A 14935-nucleotide genomic window follows, 5' to 3' on the forward strand; every position below is an offset into this window, starting at 1 on the left:
GCTTCGTACACCCGGCTGTGCCACCCTCTAAACTTGGATTTGTCCAGTTAGCTAGAGAGTAAACCAGGTTTCGCACAACTCGCTAAGCCTCCAAGCCACGTTTGGCGAACTACAGTGGTTCGCACAAATGCCCGAAGTGAAAAGCAACCCAGTAAACCACGTTAGCACCAGCTAACCGGGATCGGCGCCCCCTCCCCTCCCCCCAAAAGAGGCCACACAACAGACATCGGATTCCTGGGTTGAAACAAGGGTTATTTTTTATTGTCAAAAGGGTTTGTCACTCCCATGTCCACACCTGGCTCTTTCCCTTTTCTTTGTCACAGCCCACCACCAACCACCCCGGGAATTGCTGGTCGCCAAAAGCCAGAGAACACAATTCCCTCCCCTGCCCCTCTTGTCGAAGAAGCAGCTTTGAAGCACCCAGCATGGTTTGCGGGAAGGAGGAAGAGGAGGGCAGAGGGGGCACCCCTGACTTGGGAGCTGGGAGAGAGAGGAAGAGAGAGAGAGAGAATTATGTGTGCACGGTCATATTTTTTTTTTTTGGGGGGGTTGCAATTTGTTTTTTTGGTTTTCTTAGAAAAAGCAAGCACCAGAAGGATGAAGACAATGAAAATATATATATATGTGTGAGAGAGAGAAAGACTTGGGTCCTATTTACAGTATGGCTGGGACAGACGTCGGGCTCAGGGGGCTCCGCTCTGCAGGGGTCTCGAAGCGCCACAGGGCTTCGGAGGAAGCAGCTGCGCCTCTGGGCATAAATAGGGGGAAGCGGAGACCCTACTCGGTGCCCCCATGGACACATCTCCCAGGGCTCCATGGACCACCCAGCAGGGTGGGGAAGGGGGGGGCTGATCAAGGGGGCACCCTCCCGTGTCGCGACCCACCGAGCTCCGTGGCAGAGAGGGGACACTCCCACCTCCAAAATACAGGATTTTTATTCTCTTTGGGAGACAAAAGCGAGGAACACAGACGGAGGACAGAGAGCGGGGAAGGGTGGCCGGCGGACCTCAAGAGGACCCCTGCTCTGGTTGTTCCTTGCCCAGCCCCTCGGATAACCTCCAACTTTTTTCTCGCAACCTCCCTGGAGACCCCCCACCCCCCTGCAAATAGCCAGGCCGGCCCCGCCAAGATGGGCTCTCCGTAGCCGCGGGCTCTTGGGAAGGCCCCCCGGAGAAGCTCCCCGAATTCCAAAGGGTTGGGGGGGGGACACTGAGCGAGGGGACCTGCTTTCTAATCTAACAGATTAACAGAGTTGGAAGGGACCTTGTAGGTCATTCCCTTGGGCTGCCCGGAGGATCCTGCGATCGGTTCATCCCTTCCGTTTCTGCAGCCAGCCGTCTTAATTGACGACTGGGGGGCGGGGGGGAAGAAACTCCCTCTTCAAAGTTGTAGGTTTCTCTCCTTATTCCGCTGATCGAAGGGAAAACACTGTTGGAATCATCCTAGATGCTTTAAGTTAGGGATGTCCAACCTTGCCCACTTTTAAGATGCGTGGACTTTAACTCCCAGAATTCCGCAGCTGGCTGAGGGATTCTGGGAACCGAAGTCCACCCATCTTATAAAGTGGCTGGAATGGGATGCCCCTGCTTTAAATACTCCTCTTTTTAAAGGCAGGCAAAGAAGATCTCCCCGTCGTGAATCGAGGGCGGTGCGTTTCAATAAGCCAAACCTCCGGTCATCCCTCAGCTCCTCCCCTTCAGAATTCGGGGCCCTCGGACTCCTTGGCTGCCCAGGGCGTCAGCCCTTCCTCGAACTGCCTTGACCCGCCATCCGCTGCCTCCGGGGCTCCCAAGGGCTGAGTTTCCGAGAGGGGCGTGAGCCAGGCGCCCACCCCTGAGACAAGACCAGCCAGCCGTTGGCCAGGAAGCACGAGCAGCCGCCCCCAACAGCTCCTGGCCAATGCCGGCCGAGCGCCCATGATCCACTCCCAAGACGATTCCACCAGATCTCTTTTTCCTGCCCCGAGAGGATTTTACATCCCGCATCTCTTTCCCAAAGGGCTCCTCCACGCAGGCACGTTTACACCCCGTCGAAGGTCCGCACCCACCTGGTCTGAGAGGCCGTGGCAAACAGCAGAGAGGAAGGGAGAGCCCTTTCAATCCGGCCAGGTGCCTGGACTCGAGGCCTGGGAGGGCTTGGCCCGAAGGCACGTCCTGGTTTCTATCAACCAGCGGCCTTCGGGGCTTCGCTGCAGATCCAGGGGAGGTTGGACCTGGCAGCCGGCATCGGACGACGTTCCCGGGAAAAGCTTCTAAGTCTGGAAGACATTTTTGCCTGTAAGCTCCAAGCCCTGCTAAACAGCTTCTCCAAGGCCTTGGAAGGGCCCCGCTTCTCCCTCAACCAGCTTTCTAGAAGGGGAAACACAACACCGAGTTGTGTTTTGCGATTCTGACCGCAAAGCCCTCTTCCCTCAAGGTGAGGCGGCTCCTGGGCGTTTCGGATCGCTGGAGGCTTGTGCAGCCCGGGGTTGTCGCGGATGGGTCTCGTCGTCCTAAAGGTACGGAGCCACCATTTTAACTCCGCACCGGCCTCTTCCTGCCCCTCCGGAGCCAGCGATGAAGGATGAATGGACAGGACAGAGCGTTGGCGATCTAAAGCAAAGCGGTGTCGCCCCCCGAGAATCCCTGCTGCACAGCCTGCCCACCCGCAGCAGCAAGAAAACACACACCAGAACGGCACACAAGTCCATGTCTTGGCTTCTGGCTTTGATGACTAGAGAGAGAGAGAGACCCACCACGGTGGAGGCTCTGTGCGTCTGGGGTACAGCAGAGTTCAGTTCAGTTCAGTCTGACAACGGAGAAAATAAAAACAACCAACCCAATTCCCCAAACCCCCCAAATGGAAAAGAGAGAGAGAGAGAGAGAGAAAGAGAGAGAGAGAAATCCCTTCAGGAGAGCAGGTTACCCTGCCAGCTTGCTGGTGACGAGGGACGATTTTCTCTGGGGGAGATCCTGGGGCGTGGGGATGTGGTCACCGGTCACCAGGTTCTTGTCGGTACCCGCCGTTGGCAGCTGCTTGTTCTTGATTTTGGCTTTGGCCATGTTGTAATCTCCGGAGTCAAAGTACTTTTGCTGGAGAAGAAAAGACGGGGTTAGATTTGGGTCCCAACGGATGGAGAAGCCACCGCAAATGGCGGCCCGAGGAGAGGCCCCTGTAGAGGCTCCAAGGAGAGGATTTTGAGCTGCCACTTGGCACAAGGTAGGCCCGTCTAGATGCCAACCTCTCGTCCCCTCCTGCTGCCCCTTTCACCAAGTAACAGCTGCGGCCACCAATTCCTCCAAATGGGCCCCGCCTCCAATTCGTGGCCTGTTGTTTCCTTTAGCCCAGGGTTGGGGAATTCTGGGAGTTGAAGTCCACAAGTGACCAATGTTGCAGACCCCTGCCCTAGCCCACCCAGCCACCGACCGGTGCTCTCCTCCCCTCTGCTGCTCCCATGTGCCACAGAGGGACTGATCTGGTTACATTCAGGGCAAAATATGGGCCGGCTTTGCCAGAAAACAGCGGAAACGCCAGAGAGGTTTCCAACCTATTCCTTTCAAACGGAGGCTTTCCCACCGGGTGGGAATCCTGCAAGCGGGCACCAAGAGTCTTAGCCAGGCCCGCTTCCAGCCAGGCCTCCCCCAAACGCTCCACAAGGCCAGGCAGCCACCCATTCACTCTTATCAGCTGCCACCCAGCCGGGTTTTGGTTCCTTTCCTGCCACCCTGATTTCCCTAGACTGCTTTCCAGGAGGGGGGGGGGTCCTCTGGGGGCTCACCTACCCCTTTCTGCAGCCTCTTCATTAAGAAGTCAGAACCCCCGGGCTTCTGCAGTCCTATGTTGGGATATTTGGCTTTTAATTTGGCCTCCTCTTCTTTCTCGGGGATGCCCGTTTCCTTCTCCTGCGTGTCCTGAAAGAAAGCAAGGCACCCCAAAATAATAATAATAATAATAATCAAGAACAGCCATTAAGCCCTGAAGGGACAGAAAATACTTTGTGTATCGAAAGAGCCACCTCCCAGCTCTCTGAAGGGAGTTCAAAGCACAACACTAAAGAATTTGCAAAATTCCTAATATCTGCCTCAGTGCATTGAGCATTAGGAGGCACCCCCGCTGACTCTCACCCGCTAATCCACCCCTGTTTCTTCTACGTTCTGGAAGCACCAGACCTTCCTCTTCCTGGGCCGGCTAGATATTTCTAGAATGCTGATGAACAGGAACCAAAAGAGAATAAATAAATAACTGGACGGGGTAAAAAGAAAAGAAAAAAAGACTGTCACGCTTTTCAAACTCTTATCTGAGAGCCAATCCTACATTCCTGAACTTTCTTCCACCCCTAGAAGAATTTATCTTTTCTTTAAGCCATGCCAGCCTCTCTTAAGATAACACTGGAAGAGATTGTGCTGATCTCAATCAATCCATCTTTTATGACAGTCACAGAGCAGCAAATAAAAAGATCATTAAAACAATAACTTTTTTAAAAAAAACAAAAGACAGTAATATATTGCTGATCGGGTTGGGCTGATCTCAAACGAGCTTCCGTGGTGTGTATGTGTCTGTGTGTTTTGTTTTGTTTTGAAAACAGATTCTTCTCATTACAATAGCTGGATCTCGTCCTGGTGTTATTTTCAGATGCTCACTCCTGACATTGTCATCTCTGCTGCCGGCGCTGTTGCTGCCAAGCCGGATGCCCTGTCAGTTATTCTTGCCTGAAACCGAACCTTGCCAGGGTGAGCTTTGCAGGGATGCCAGCCCCCCTCGTGGTTTATTTGGAGCGGCCTGATGGGCCACATCAGCTGCAACGTCTCTTCGCTTGAAGTGGAAGCCTTTGGGGCAAGGAGTTCAGCCAACCACATAGGGCAGCAGACATGGGGGGTGGGGGGGAGAGGGCCGCTAGGGAGGGTCTCACCCAACTCCCACCCCCCTACCCCCAGGTGCCAAGCTGTTATCTAAGCTGCTGCCGAAGCTTAGGACAATTAACCCGTGGGACAGCTCACCACCAGAAGCTGCGGGTTTTCAGGAAGAGCCTGGACCTGGAATGATCTTGGGTCTCCTGCTTGAGCAGGGGGGTGGACTAGAGGACCTCCCAGGTCCCTTCCGACTGTATTATTCTATATTCTGAGCAGGGGGTTGTACTGGATGACCTCCAAGGCCCCTTCCGGCTCTGTTGTCCCGTTAAGATGCTCTACTCTGCCGGGGAGAAAAGGTCGGGCGAGGTCTACCGCAGCGTCTCCCAACTTCAACCCCTTGAAAGAGGCGCGGACTTCAACTCCCAGGATCCACCCTGGCCAATTCCAGGAAGTGAACTCCACCCAAGGCCCATTTGGGGAATTCTGGGAGTTGAAGGTCTTCCTCTCTTTGGGGCCAACCCCGTGGGGGAGGACTGGCGGGCAGCTGTGGCCCCTTTACTGCCTGTGGACTCCCAGAATTCCCCAGCCAGCCGTGTCCAGGAAGAGACCGAATCACCCAGCGGGGATGCACGGCAGGGCCCATCATCCCCCGCCTGGGGAGGGGAGTTCATGTCCTTCCGTAAGGCGACAGAGGAGGCGCTGCGCTTTCAAGAGGCGGCTCGGGTCGCTCGACACGCAACTGGCCGGCTTCCCACGCGCGACTTTCCCCAGCAAGGGTATTCACCATAAAGATGCGCGGGCAAGAGGGGGAAGCAATTCCCAACCGGAAGTTCGGGCTGCGGGTAGCCGCGCTCGCTCCTCTCTATGATCGTTCCCCCGCCCCCCCACGGGCCCGAACGCCGGAGAGCTCGCCGACCAATGAGCCCCCGGGCATTCCTAGGGTTTAGCCAATCAGGGAGCAGCTCGGCGCCGAGTGGCGGAGCTGCAGACCAATCCACGCCGCCCGTTCTGCACACTTCCCCCACCAGGGCTGCTCGGCCCCTCCCCGCCCTCACCTGTTTCTCGACGCCGGTCTCGTCGGGACGGCTGTCATTGCCGCCACGCGTGTCCGACATGGCGAGGCGCGAGGAGCCGAGCCGGGCGGCCCGAGGAAGGCGAGGGTAGAAGCGCTAGGGCCAGGCACGGCCGGCGCCCTCTTTCCCGCTCGCCTGCCCCTGTCAGCGGAGAGCCAAAATGGCCGCCGCCTCCTCCGCCCCCTCGCTTCATTATTCCCCGCCCACGGGGAGGAGCCGCCATCCTCGTAGCGAATCACCGGGCGATCGCTCGGAGGCGGGAGACATGGCGGCCGACCAATCGGGCGCTCGGTTTCCAACGCAGGGATTGACAAACTGTGAAAGGCGGGAAAAATATTCGAATTAGAGGGGCACCGCCCTCGACCAATAGGAATCGGAGAAGGCGGGGCAAACAGCCTCATCATTGAGCCAGAGTCCATCAGGACATCCCGGCGCGGTGCTCCTGAGCATGGACAGAGTGCATCACCCCACTTGCTCCCAAGTGCATCCCCCTGAGCACGAACAGATTGCCTCTGCAAGCCCTAAAGCAGGGGTCTCCAACCTTGGCCACTTTAAGCCTGGAGGACTTCAACTCCCAGAATTCCCCAGCCAGCAAAGCTGGCTGGGGAATTCTGGGAGTTGAAGTCCTCCAGGCTTAAAGTGGCCAAGGTTGGAGACCCCTGCCCTAAAGCACTGCAGAGGGCTTCCCTCCCGCCTCCCCCAACAGATGCAGAATTGCAGACCGGGCCAGGCTGAGGAAGCCCCCAGAGGCCCCGCTCTGCGCCCCGGTCTCCCCGAGGGTCCTTCGTCCCCGTCGACCCCCCTCCGCCCGAGAGCGCTGCCGGAGCCGCCTGGCTGCAGTCGGGATAGGCCGCCAGAGGCCGCCCGCGCGCTTCCAGCCTTGGTCCAGCCGCAGGACAAGCGGCCGGGGTCGCAGAGGGGATCAGGCCGGACCCCGCGGGAAGGCCGGCAGGGGCAGGAGGCGCGGGGGGGCTCCCGGTGGGGACGGGATCAGCCTTGGTCGCCCCTCCCCAACCCCGCCAAACTGGTCTAATTATAACGGAAGGAAGGGATAATGAGCTGGAAGGGACCTTGGAGGTCTTCTAGTCTAGCCCCCTCCCATCTGTGCTATTTCTATGAGTCGCCTTGGCCTATCCTGGTCTCTCCAGCCACGAATGGTGGTCAGTTTGCCCTGCCACCAAAGGCCTCTGGGGGTTGCAAAGGCGCATTAGCCAAGGGGGAGGGCCGAGGCCACAAAGGCGCCAGGGGGGATGGCCGAAACTGCCTTTGGCCTTTGCATGCTCCCGCGCACCAGACCACGGGCAAAGGGCACTCCCCCCCCTCCTCCCAGGGGTCTCCACCGCCATCACTTCCCGGCATCAACAAGCATCCAGAAGAGCCAAAATCTCCCTGATTTCCCCCCTCTGGTCACAAGCCCATTGGCCTCCGCAAGGTGCCTTCCCTGTGTGGCTGTGCCTGATGGGACATGGTTGGCCCAGCCACAGGACAGGGGAAGGGGGTAAACCACCTGCATGGCCCCACCCCTTCATCTGCATGGCCACGCCTCCTGCTCTTCCACCTGGCAAAGGTGCCAGCCCCCTCCCTTCGGTCTCTAGGAGCTGGGCCAGGTTTAGGATGGCATTGAGGGGGGAGGAAAGGACCTGAGTCTGGAGTGGGGGGGCAACTCCATAGCTGCTGCTTTAAGAGAGAAGCCCCCCTCGGCCTTCTGCCCCCCCTTGCCCCCATTTCCCCCATACCCGGTGGGGATCAGCCATGCGCCGCCTCCCTGGAAGGCTGGCCGCCCTGCAGACGGGGTGGGCCAGGGCTGGAAAATGGCAGGGCGCATTGATCGGTGTCTGTCAGCTTCTCCGGCACAATGGCCCTGCCTCATGTCCAGACACCGCACCACCGCACACAGATCAATGGGGAACATCAATACTGCCAGAATTGCGTGGCCGCTATGGCAACCGGCGAGAGGAGAACGAAAGCAACGAGTTGGGGGCTTCCAAGTTCTGGGCTGGGTGGGTGGGGGGAAACGTGCTCGATCCACCCTCTCTCCCCACTGGGAAGGCCAAACCGGATGCAAGATTTATTTATTGGGGGGTTGGTGCCTTTCCTTGCTCAGGTGGGTGGCCCCTTGCTGGATGATCCAGGGGGGGCTAATCATGCATTGGAGGGGGGGGTCTGCTGGCTTCAGGGGCCAGAAGCGAGAAGGTTCTCCGGGTGGTTTTGTACCCCCAAAGGCAAATTTCACAACACCCAGCACCCCAATGCCCAAGGGGTTGGCGTTTCGCCTGGAAATAAGCCTCAGCCAACCGAAGAACAAACATGGCATTGTTTAAAACTTGTCTCTGCTCTTCAGTGAAACCTCCCACATATATATATATATTCTCTTTTTCTATACACACACACACACACACACATACATACATGCTTGCAGGATATATATTTTGCCTTGCAGGAAGGAGGCAGCAGGTTGTTGTTTTTTTAAATAATTATTAAAAAACTATGAAATACAAAAAGTTAAAATACGCAAATATACAAGATTGAAAGACAAAAAGTCATACAAATAAATGTCACAACACTTTCTATGATAGAACTGATTTACATTTTCCTTCAATACATTTGATAGCGAGTTAGGTATCTCATAATTAATATTAGGTGGCAATTATTTCCTATATCCTATAGGTTATCTGTTGTTTATACTCTATAAAATATAATATATACGCGCTTTTCTCGTCAATTGGAGGAGGCTGCAGTTTCAAGCAAGCAAGGAGATAAAAGGAGGGAAAAAAGGCCCGTTTGGCAGCCGGCTGTGCGTTTTCTCCCCCCCTCCACCCCCCCCCAGAAATGACTTTTGAGATATCTCTGGGACTGAAATCTCCGGTCCGCGGCTGTCCGCAGCCCTTCGGCAGATCTCTGACCGTTTTCTGGCGCAGAGACCGACACGTTTTAAAATAGATTGAGGGGTTGAATAAAATCTGTCAAGTCTTTTAAGCTCCTTGGGGCCGAGTCGGTGGGTAGATTTACTCGAAATGGCTTTGAAAAAATCAATAGGACTGCAAGGAAGGAAGGAAGGAAGGAAGAAGACGAAGGACCGAAGCCGCCTCTTTCTCTCTTCTGAACCCCCCCCCCCACCAATCTTTGGCCAAGAGGCTCCCCAAAACTATGGGGCTCAGAGACCAACCGATCCTGCCTTGGGATCCCACCACCACCTCGATCTCCTGCCCTCTGGCTGATCCCAGTGAGGAAACGTTGGGGAATCCCTGGTGGGTTGCAGCGGCCCTTTCCGGTCTCTTCTCTTTTTGTACTTTCCTGGCGGCATCCATTGACGTTTGCTGATAGCAAGCCAGGAATCGGGGTTTGAGAGGAAGAGAAAACAAAGGGGAGGACGAGAAAGGCGCCAAAGCTTTTGCTGTGGGGCTGGCTGACCCTGTTCCTCTCCTGTTTAGACAAGCGGGTGTTCAATTCTGATTAGACTGATGAAAAGGCCTGAGTGACCAGTTATTTTTCTCTCTGCCCTGGCCTCCCTAGCAGGGCTGTTGTGAGGGCATTAAAGGTCTTTTCGTGAGGGGAAAGCCCCTCAGCTTCCCACCTGCCCAACAACTCCCACCTGAGGGGGTTTGGCAGCATGTGCTGGGCTAACATAAAAGTTTAAAAAGCCAAAAAACCAACCAGCATCGTTGTGCACAACGGCCCTCCTGCTTTCTCCACGCAAAAGTGTGTTTGCATGTGCAAGAGAGAGAGAGAGAGAGGAGCCCATGTTGCAGTGTGTGCCACATGGGCGAATCTCCCGCCCAGCTTATTGATTGGGGCTGCATTGATCTGCTGGAAGGGGCTGGGGGGGTGGAATAAGGGGGAGAGGAAAATCAATAGCCACGCGGCAATCGGCTTCTCTGCTCCCTGGGATGCGTTCGCTCGCTCGCTCGCTTGCACGGCTGTGCCACATTGTTAGAGCCGTTTTTTTTTAATTTGCCAGGAGGACAAAGTGAGTGTGTAACGCACGCGTAGGAGCCCGTGCCACGTTTGATTGTGGGTTCGAGGGGGCTTTTTGGAAATCAGAGGGACAGGCTGGCCTCGTATCGGCACCGGGGAAGACCCCTCGGCCTCGTGGCGTCACACTGGAGCCAGGCTCTCCGCCATCGAGGTGCCCCTTTCCAGGACTGGCATCGCAGAGGTGAGTCTGGGGACCCATGCTCCTTTCCCCTGGCAGCGGCCGGGCCATCCTGCCCAGGCCTGGCCGTCCAGGCACAGCCAGGAGGGGGGGCGCCCTTCCTGGTGCAAACCAGGAGGGTTTCTAAGCCAAAGGCCCAACCTGGCAGCTTTACGGATCCAAACGCAGACGAGGTGGGCAGCAGCATGCCCACCTCCCCAATCAAGATAATAAAACAGATTTTAAAACTAAATATAAATTAAACAATGCAGAAATCCGAGGGCCGATAGTTCCCTGCATGCAGTGGGCGAGAGATGCCGCCTGCCCGGTTTGAAACAACATTAGCATCCGGGGCACAACCGGTACAGGCGATCCGGAGGGGGTGTGTTTGTCGTCCCAAGTCGTGGCCCCTTTTGAAGCTCTTCCCACTTCTGCGTGTTGCTTGCAGTGGGGCGTGGGGCACCGTCAGTGTCCAGGCCAGAAGTTACCGGTTTTGCAAATAAATAAGACAAAAGTTGTGTTTAATCCGTGACCTAAAAGGAATTTTCCTTGTTTTTTGCGTGGCGTATTTATTTATTTGCAAATCCTTCCAGGCCACTTTTGAGTGTCTTAGGGAGCATCGACGCACCTCTTGTGAAAGGGGCCACTCGGGGGGGCCCTCCCTCCCTCTCCCCGCAAGAGAGGATGCTGGGAGTTGTAGTCCTGAATACCTGGTTCAACCCATCTCCACAGCCACCGCTTGGATGGCTGCCATCTGCTCCTCTTCTCCAATACCAACTGGTCCAAAGGGTGCCAGAGCCTTCCGGATTCACAGAACGCCGGTCACAGACCGTGCCGTGAAACCCGGAAAGGTGCATCTTGGCACCGGCCAAAGGTTTCCCCAATGCAAACCCAAACCCTAAAACTTTGCTTGCTCACTTGGCTTCTACTTGCAATGGGGGGGAGGGGGGAGGGGAGGGAGGAAGACCAGCATTTTATTTATTTTTAAGCAGTGGGGGGGTGTCTGCAATGCCCCCCCCAAAGCATCTCCTGAGCGGAGGGGGCTCCTCCCCAGATCAGAGGCCATCTTCGTCTCCAAGCCCTCTGCCTTCTTCCTCCCCCCACCCCGCACACACCTCCGCTGCCAACACCCCATCATCATCTGCAACCCGAGGTTTCCATGGTTACGCCTGATGTATTGGGCTATTGATCAGCGCAGCCGAAGCCGGCTGTCCACGCAGAGCCCTGCTGCAATTCCTCCTCTCTAACCATAGGCCGAAATCAATAGCAGAGTCTTGTTTATTCCGGATGAGGATTCGTTGGCCGCCTTCTTCCTTCTTCCTCCTCCTCCTCCTCCTCCTCCTCCTCCTCCTCTTTCTTCCTTCTTTCCTCCTCCTTCTTTTTCTTCTTCTTCTTCTTCTTCTTCTCCTCCTCCTCCTCCTCCTTCTTCTTCTTCTCCTCCTCCTCCTCCTCCTTCCTTCTTTCCTCCTCCTTCTTTTTCTTCTTTTTCTTCTTCTTCTTTCCTCCTCCTCCTCCTCCTCCTCCTCCTTCCTTCTTTCCTCCTCCTTCTTTTTCTTCTTCTTTTTCTTCTTCTTCTTTCCTCCTCCTCCTCATTGGGCATTGGGTTATGGAGGGGTCATTGCAGGAGCAAACAAAAGGACAGGGAAATCAGGGTGGTTTTTAAAATAATAATAATAATAATAATAATAATAATAATAATAATAATAATTATTATTATTATTATTATTATTATTATTATTATTATTATTATTATTATTATTGTTATTATTATTATCATCATCATATTGCTCCGTTTTGCAGTCAAAGTCAGCAGCAGGTGTTGAGTGCCGGGAGAGCTTTTCAAGTTCCTAGTCCCCAGGAAGGCAGGCGTGGAGGAAAAGAGGGCAGGAGGGCCTGCCCTGGAGGGGAGGGCGGAACCTTACCAGCACTGAAAAAAAAGGGACTCAGGTCCGTTTTTCGCCCTTACGACCTTTGTAGCGTCCTCCTGGGGTCAAACTCCAAGACGCTCAGCAAATGGTTCGCACTTACAACTGTCGCTGTGTCCCCCCTGATCCCCCTCTGGCGGCCCTCTAACGACCAAAGTCAAGGGGGCAAGCCGGATTCGTTCAACCCCCCAAGGGACTTAACAGCTGCAGTGATTCACTTAACGCCCGGGGGTCAAGGAAGGTCATAAAACAGAGCAAAGCCCTTTTTAGCAAATGTCTCGCTTCACGATGTGAATTTTGGGCTCGGCTGTGGTCATTTTAAGTCGAAGACGGCCTCTAACTGCCTTTGGCCCCTCGAGCAGAAATATAAAGGCAGGAGGGAGAATTCTGTATTGTGTGTGTGTGTGTGTGTGTGTGTGTGTGTAAGAAACAAGGGGTACAGGGGGGGCTCCCCCAACATCCCTGGCCACAGATGCACTGCTGTGCATCTGAGCCTCTTCTGGCCGGATTGTAATTAGCCCCTTGGCCAGTCCCTGAGGCCTGGATGGGAACTGCTGACCTTTAACCCCTCGGACAACCCTGGAGGTCACTCTGTGGATCGATCTGGGTCTTTGCCTGCTGGGGAAGGGGTTTTTTTTTGTTTTTTTTTTTTTTTGCAGAAACAAAATATCCCGAACAAGACACAGATTTTTGTGAAGGCCCCATTTTCTTGACCGCAGAAACTGGACTCTGGCATTATCGGGGAAAGAACTATTTGCTGCCTGCAAACCTTCATTCCCACTCAGTAAATCCTGGAATGGTAGAAAAACCTGGAGGAAGTTAGAATTTAAAAAAATGTGGAGTTTTCTTCTCTGTTCTCCCTTCGTTTCTCTCCCTCCGCCACCAAGAAACTACTTCCAGCTCTTCCCGTCACTTTGGAAACTTTCCAAGAAGAGACTGGACCACCATCTGTCAGAAATTGTCTAGACCAGGGGTGTCCAACCTTGCCAACTTTAAGATTTGTGGACTTTTAACTCCCAGAATTCCTCAGCCAGCTTGCTGGCTGAGGAATTCTGGGAGTTGAAGTCCACAAATCTTAAAGTTGCCAAGATTGGACACCCCTGGTCTAGGGTCTCCTGCTTGGGTGGATGGGTGGGTTGGATTAGATGACCTCCAAGGTCCTAAAACCCTCCGGTCAAAGACAGCCACCTTCAAAACACGCCCCCCACAGGCCCACTCCGCAAGGCCATTGTGGCCCCCAGGTGAGACTCCAGCGACTGGCTCATCTGGATGGCCTCTGATGCCCCTCTGCAGCCAAAGCTCCCCATCCGTCCCGGCTGGCCCCATGGGTGCCCAACCTTTCTCCCCTCCGAGAGGACCCAAAAGCCTGTCGTCCCCCCGTCCCCCAACGATATGGAAATGGGCCCGTGGCTGCTGCTGTCCATTTATTATCTTTGCAATCGATAGGGCCGGTCCTCGGAGCTGGCCGGGGTCAGGCGTGGTTGCCTTGGCTACCGCAGCATCGGAGGCCAGTTGGTTGGGCGGCAGCACACAGGGAAAGAGAGGTCACTTCAATGGGGATTTTGGGGGAGAGAGAGAGGCCAGGCCAGGCAGCGGTGGGCGCAAGGAAAGGGGGCATCCGGGAACAGGGTCAGAAGGGGCCTAACATCTGGATGAGGAATCCAGAAGTCGAGGGAAGAAGGAGAAGGACGCAGCGGTGCTTGCAAAATGGCCAGCTTTTTTAGGATGCTGCAGCTGGCATGGATGGAGATGGGCGCTGCTGCCTCGGGTTGCAAATGAAACCTCCCGCCTCCTTTCCTTTCCCACGTCCTTTGCCCTCTTCTGGGGGTGTGAAACGGGAGCCCCGCCCCGCCCCCCAGAAGCAGGGGCAGCTTTGAAGGCGGTTAAAAAGCGGAAGGTGAAATAGACGGGGGTTTCGCACAGCCCCTTTCGTGGCCCTGGGAAGGGAGAGAAACTTGGAAAGGATGACCGGCAAAGGAAGTTGGAGGGGGATCTGCTGAAGGGGAGCAGGGTAACTAGATAACTCCCCCGTCCCAAAAAGGAGGGAGGGACCCCAATAAAGTGATTGGGGGTGTCCCGAGGAAGGAAAAGGCCTTTTTTTTTTGGAGATAGCTTCTTTTAAGCAGGGGGGAATGAGCTGCAGGAGACCAGCAAGCCAGCCCAGAGCCCTTGGGGTTCTTCTTTAACATGATTGATGGAAGGAAGGGAAAGGAAAGGAAAGGGAAAGGAGGAATTAGAATAAGAATAAGAATAAGAATAAGAATAAGAATAGAATAGAAGGGAAAGGAAAGGAAAGGGAAAGGAGGAATTAGAATAAGAATAAGAATAAGAATAAGAATAAGAATAAGAATAAGAATAAGAATAAGAATAAGAATAAGAATAAGAATAAGAATAGAATAGAATAGAATAGAATAAGGAATGGAATGGAATGGAATGGAATGGAATAGAACGGAACAGAACAGAACAGAACAGAACAGAATAGAATAGAATAGGATTCAGAATAGAATAGAATAGAATAGAATAGAATAGAATAGAATAGAATAAGGAATGGAATGGAATGGAATAGAACGGAACAGAACAGAACAGAACAGAACAGAACAGAATAGAATAGAATAGAATAGAGCTGGAAGGGACCTTTTGAGGTCTTCTAGTCCAGCCCCCTGCCCATGCAGGAGACCCTATAGTATTCCAGACTGGTGGCTGTCCAGTCTCTTCTTAAAAACCTCCAGTGATCGAGGGCCCACCATTTCTGGAGGAAAGCCGTTCCACTGATCGTCGTATGTCAACCATACGACAACGAAGATGAACCCAAGAAAAAATACGTCAGCAAAAAGCGAAATAAACGAATAGGCCCGTTTGCGTATCAGCGTCTGAGCGGGGCATCTGGAGACCTCTGCAAACATGTCCCTCACGGAGAAGGAAACTGAAATTTAACTGTATTCTTGGTGGTGGAATTTCAGGAGAAGAGAAAGAGAA

At 54.3% G+C, this 14935-nt stretch overlaps 2 protein-coding genes across 2 annotated transcripts in view; one reads left to right on the forward strand and one right to left on the reverse strand.

Moving 5' to 3' along the window:
* Positions 1-231: 231 nt before the first annotated feature.
* Positions 232-6112, reverse strand: ENSA (endosulfine alpha). The gene is made up of 3 exons (XM_087943322.1): positions 5885-6112; positions 3762-3890; positions 232-3071 (listed from the first exon to the last, which is right to left on the reverse strand). Exons 1-3 carry the CDS (start codon positions 5942-5944, stop codon positions 2901-2903), a joined length of 360 nt encoding a protein of 119 aa, XP_087799448.1. The 5' UTR covers positions 5945-6112; the 3' UTR covers positions 232-2900.
* A 3872-nt stretch (positions 6113-9984) lies between these two features.
* LOC113425704 (hepatocyte nuclear factor 6-like) overlaps positions 9985-14935 on the forward strand; it is a 30644-nt gene continuing 25693 nt past the window's right edge. Inside the window, exon 1 of the mRNA XM_026687952.2 lies at positions 9985-10058. The gene's annotated coding sequence lies outside the window, so the exon portion shown is untranslated. The remainder of the gene's footprint in view (positions 10059-14935) is intronic.

The sequence above is a fragment of the Notechis scutatus genome, chromosome 14 (genome assembly GCF_049901735.1).
Source record: "Notechis scutatus isolate UNSWTSFEM ecotype Mainland chromosome 14, rNotScu1.2, whole genome shotgun sequence".
Taxonomy (NCBI): Eukaryota; Metazoa; Chordata; class Lepidosauria; order Squamata; family Elapidae; genus Notechis; species Notechis scutatus.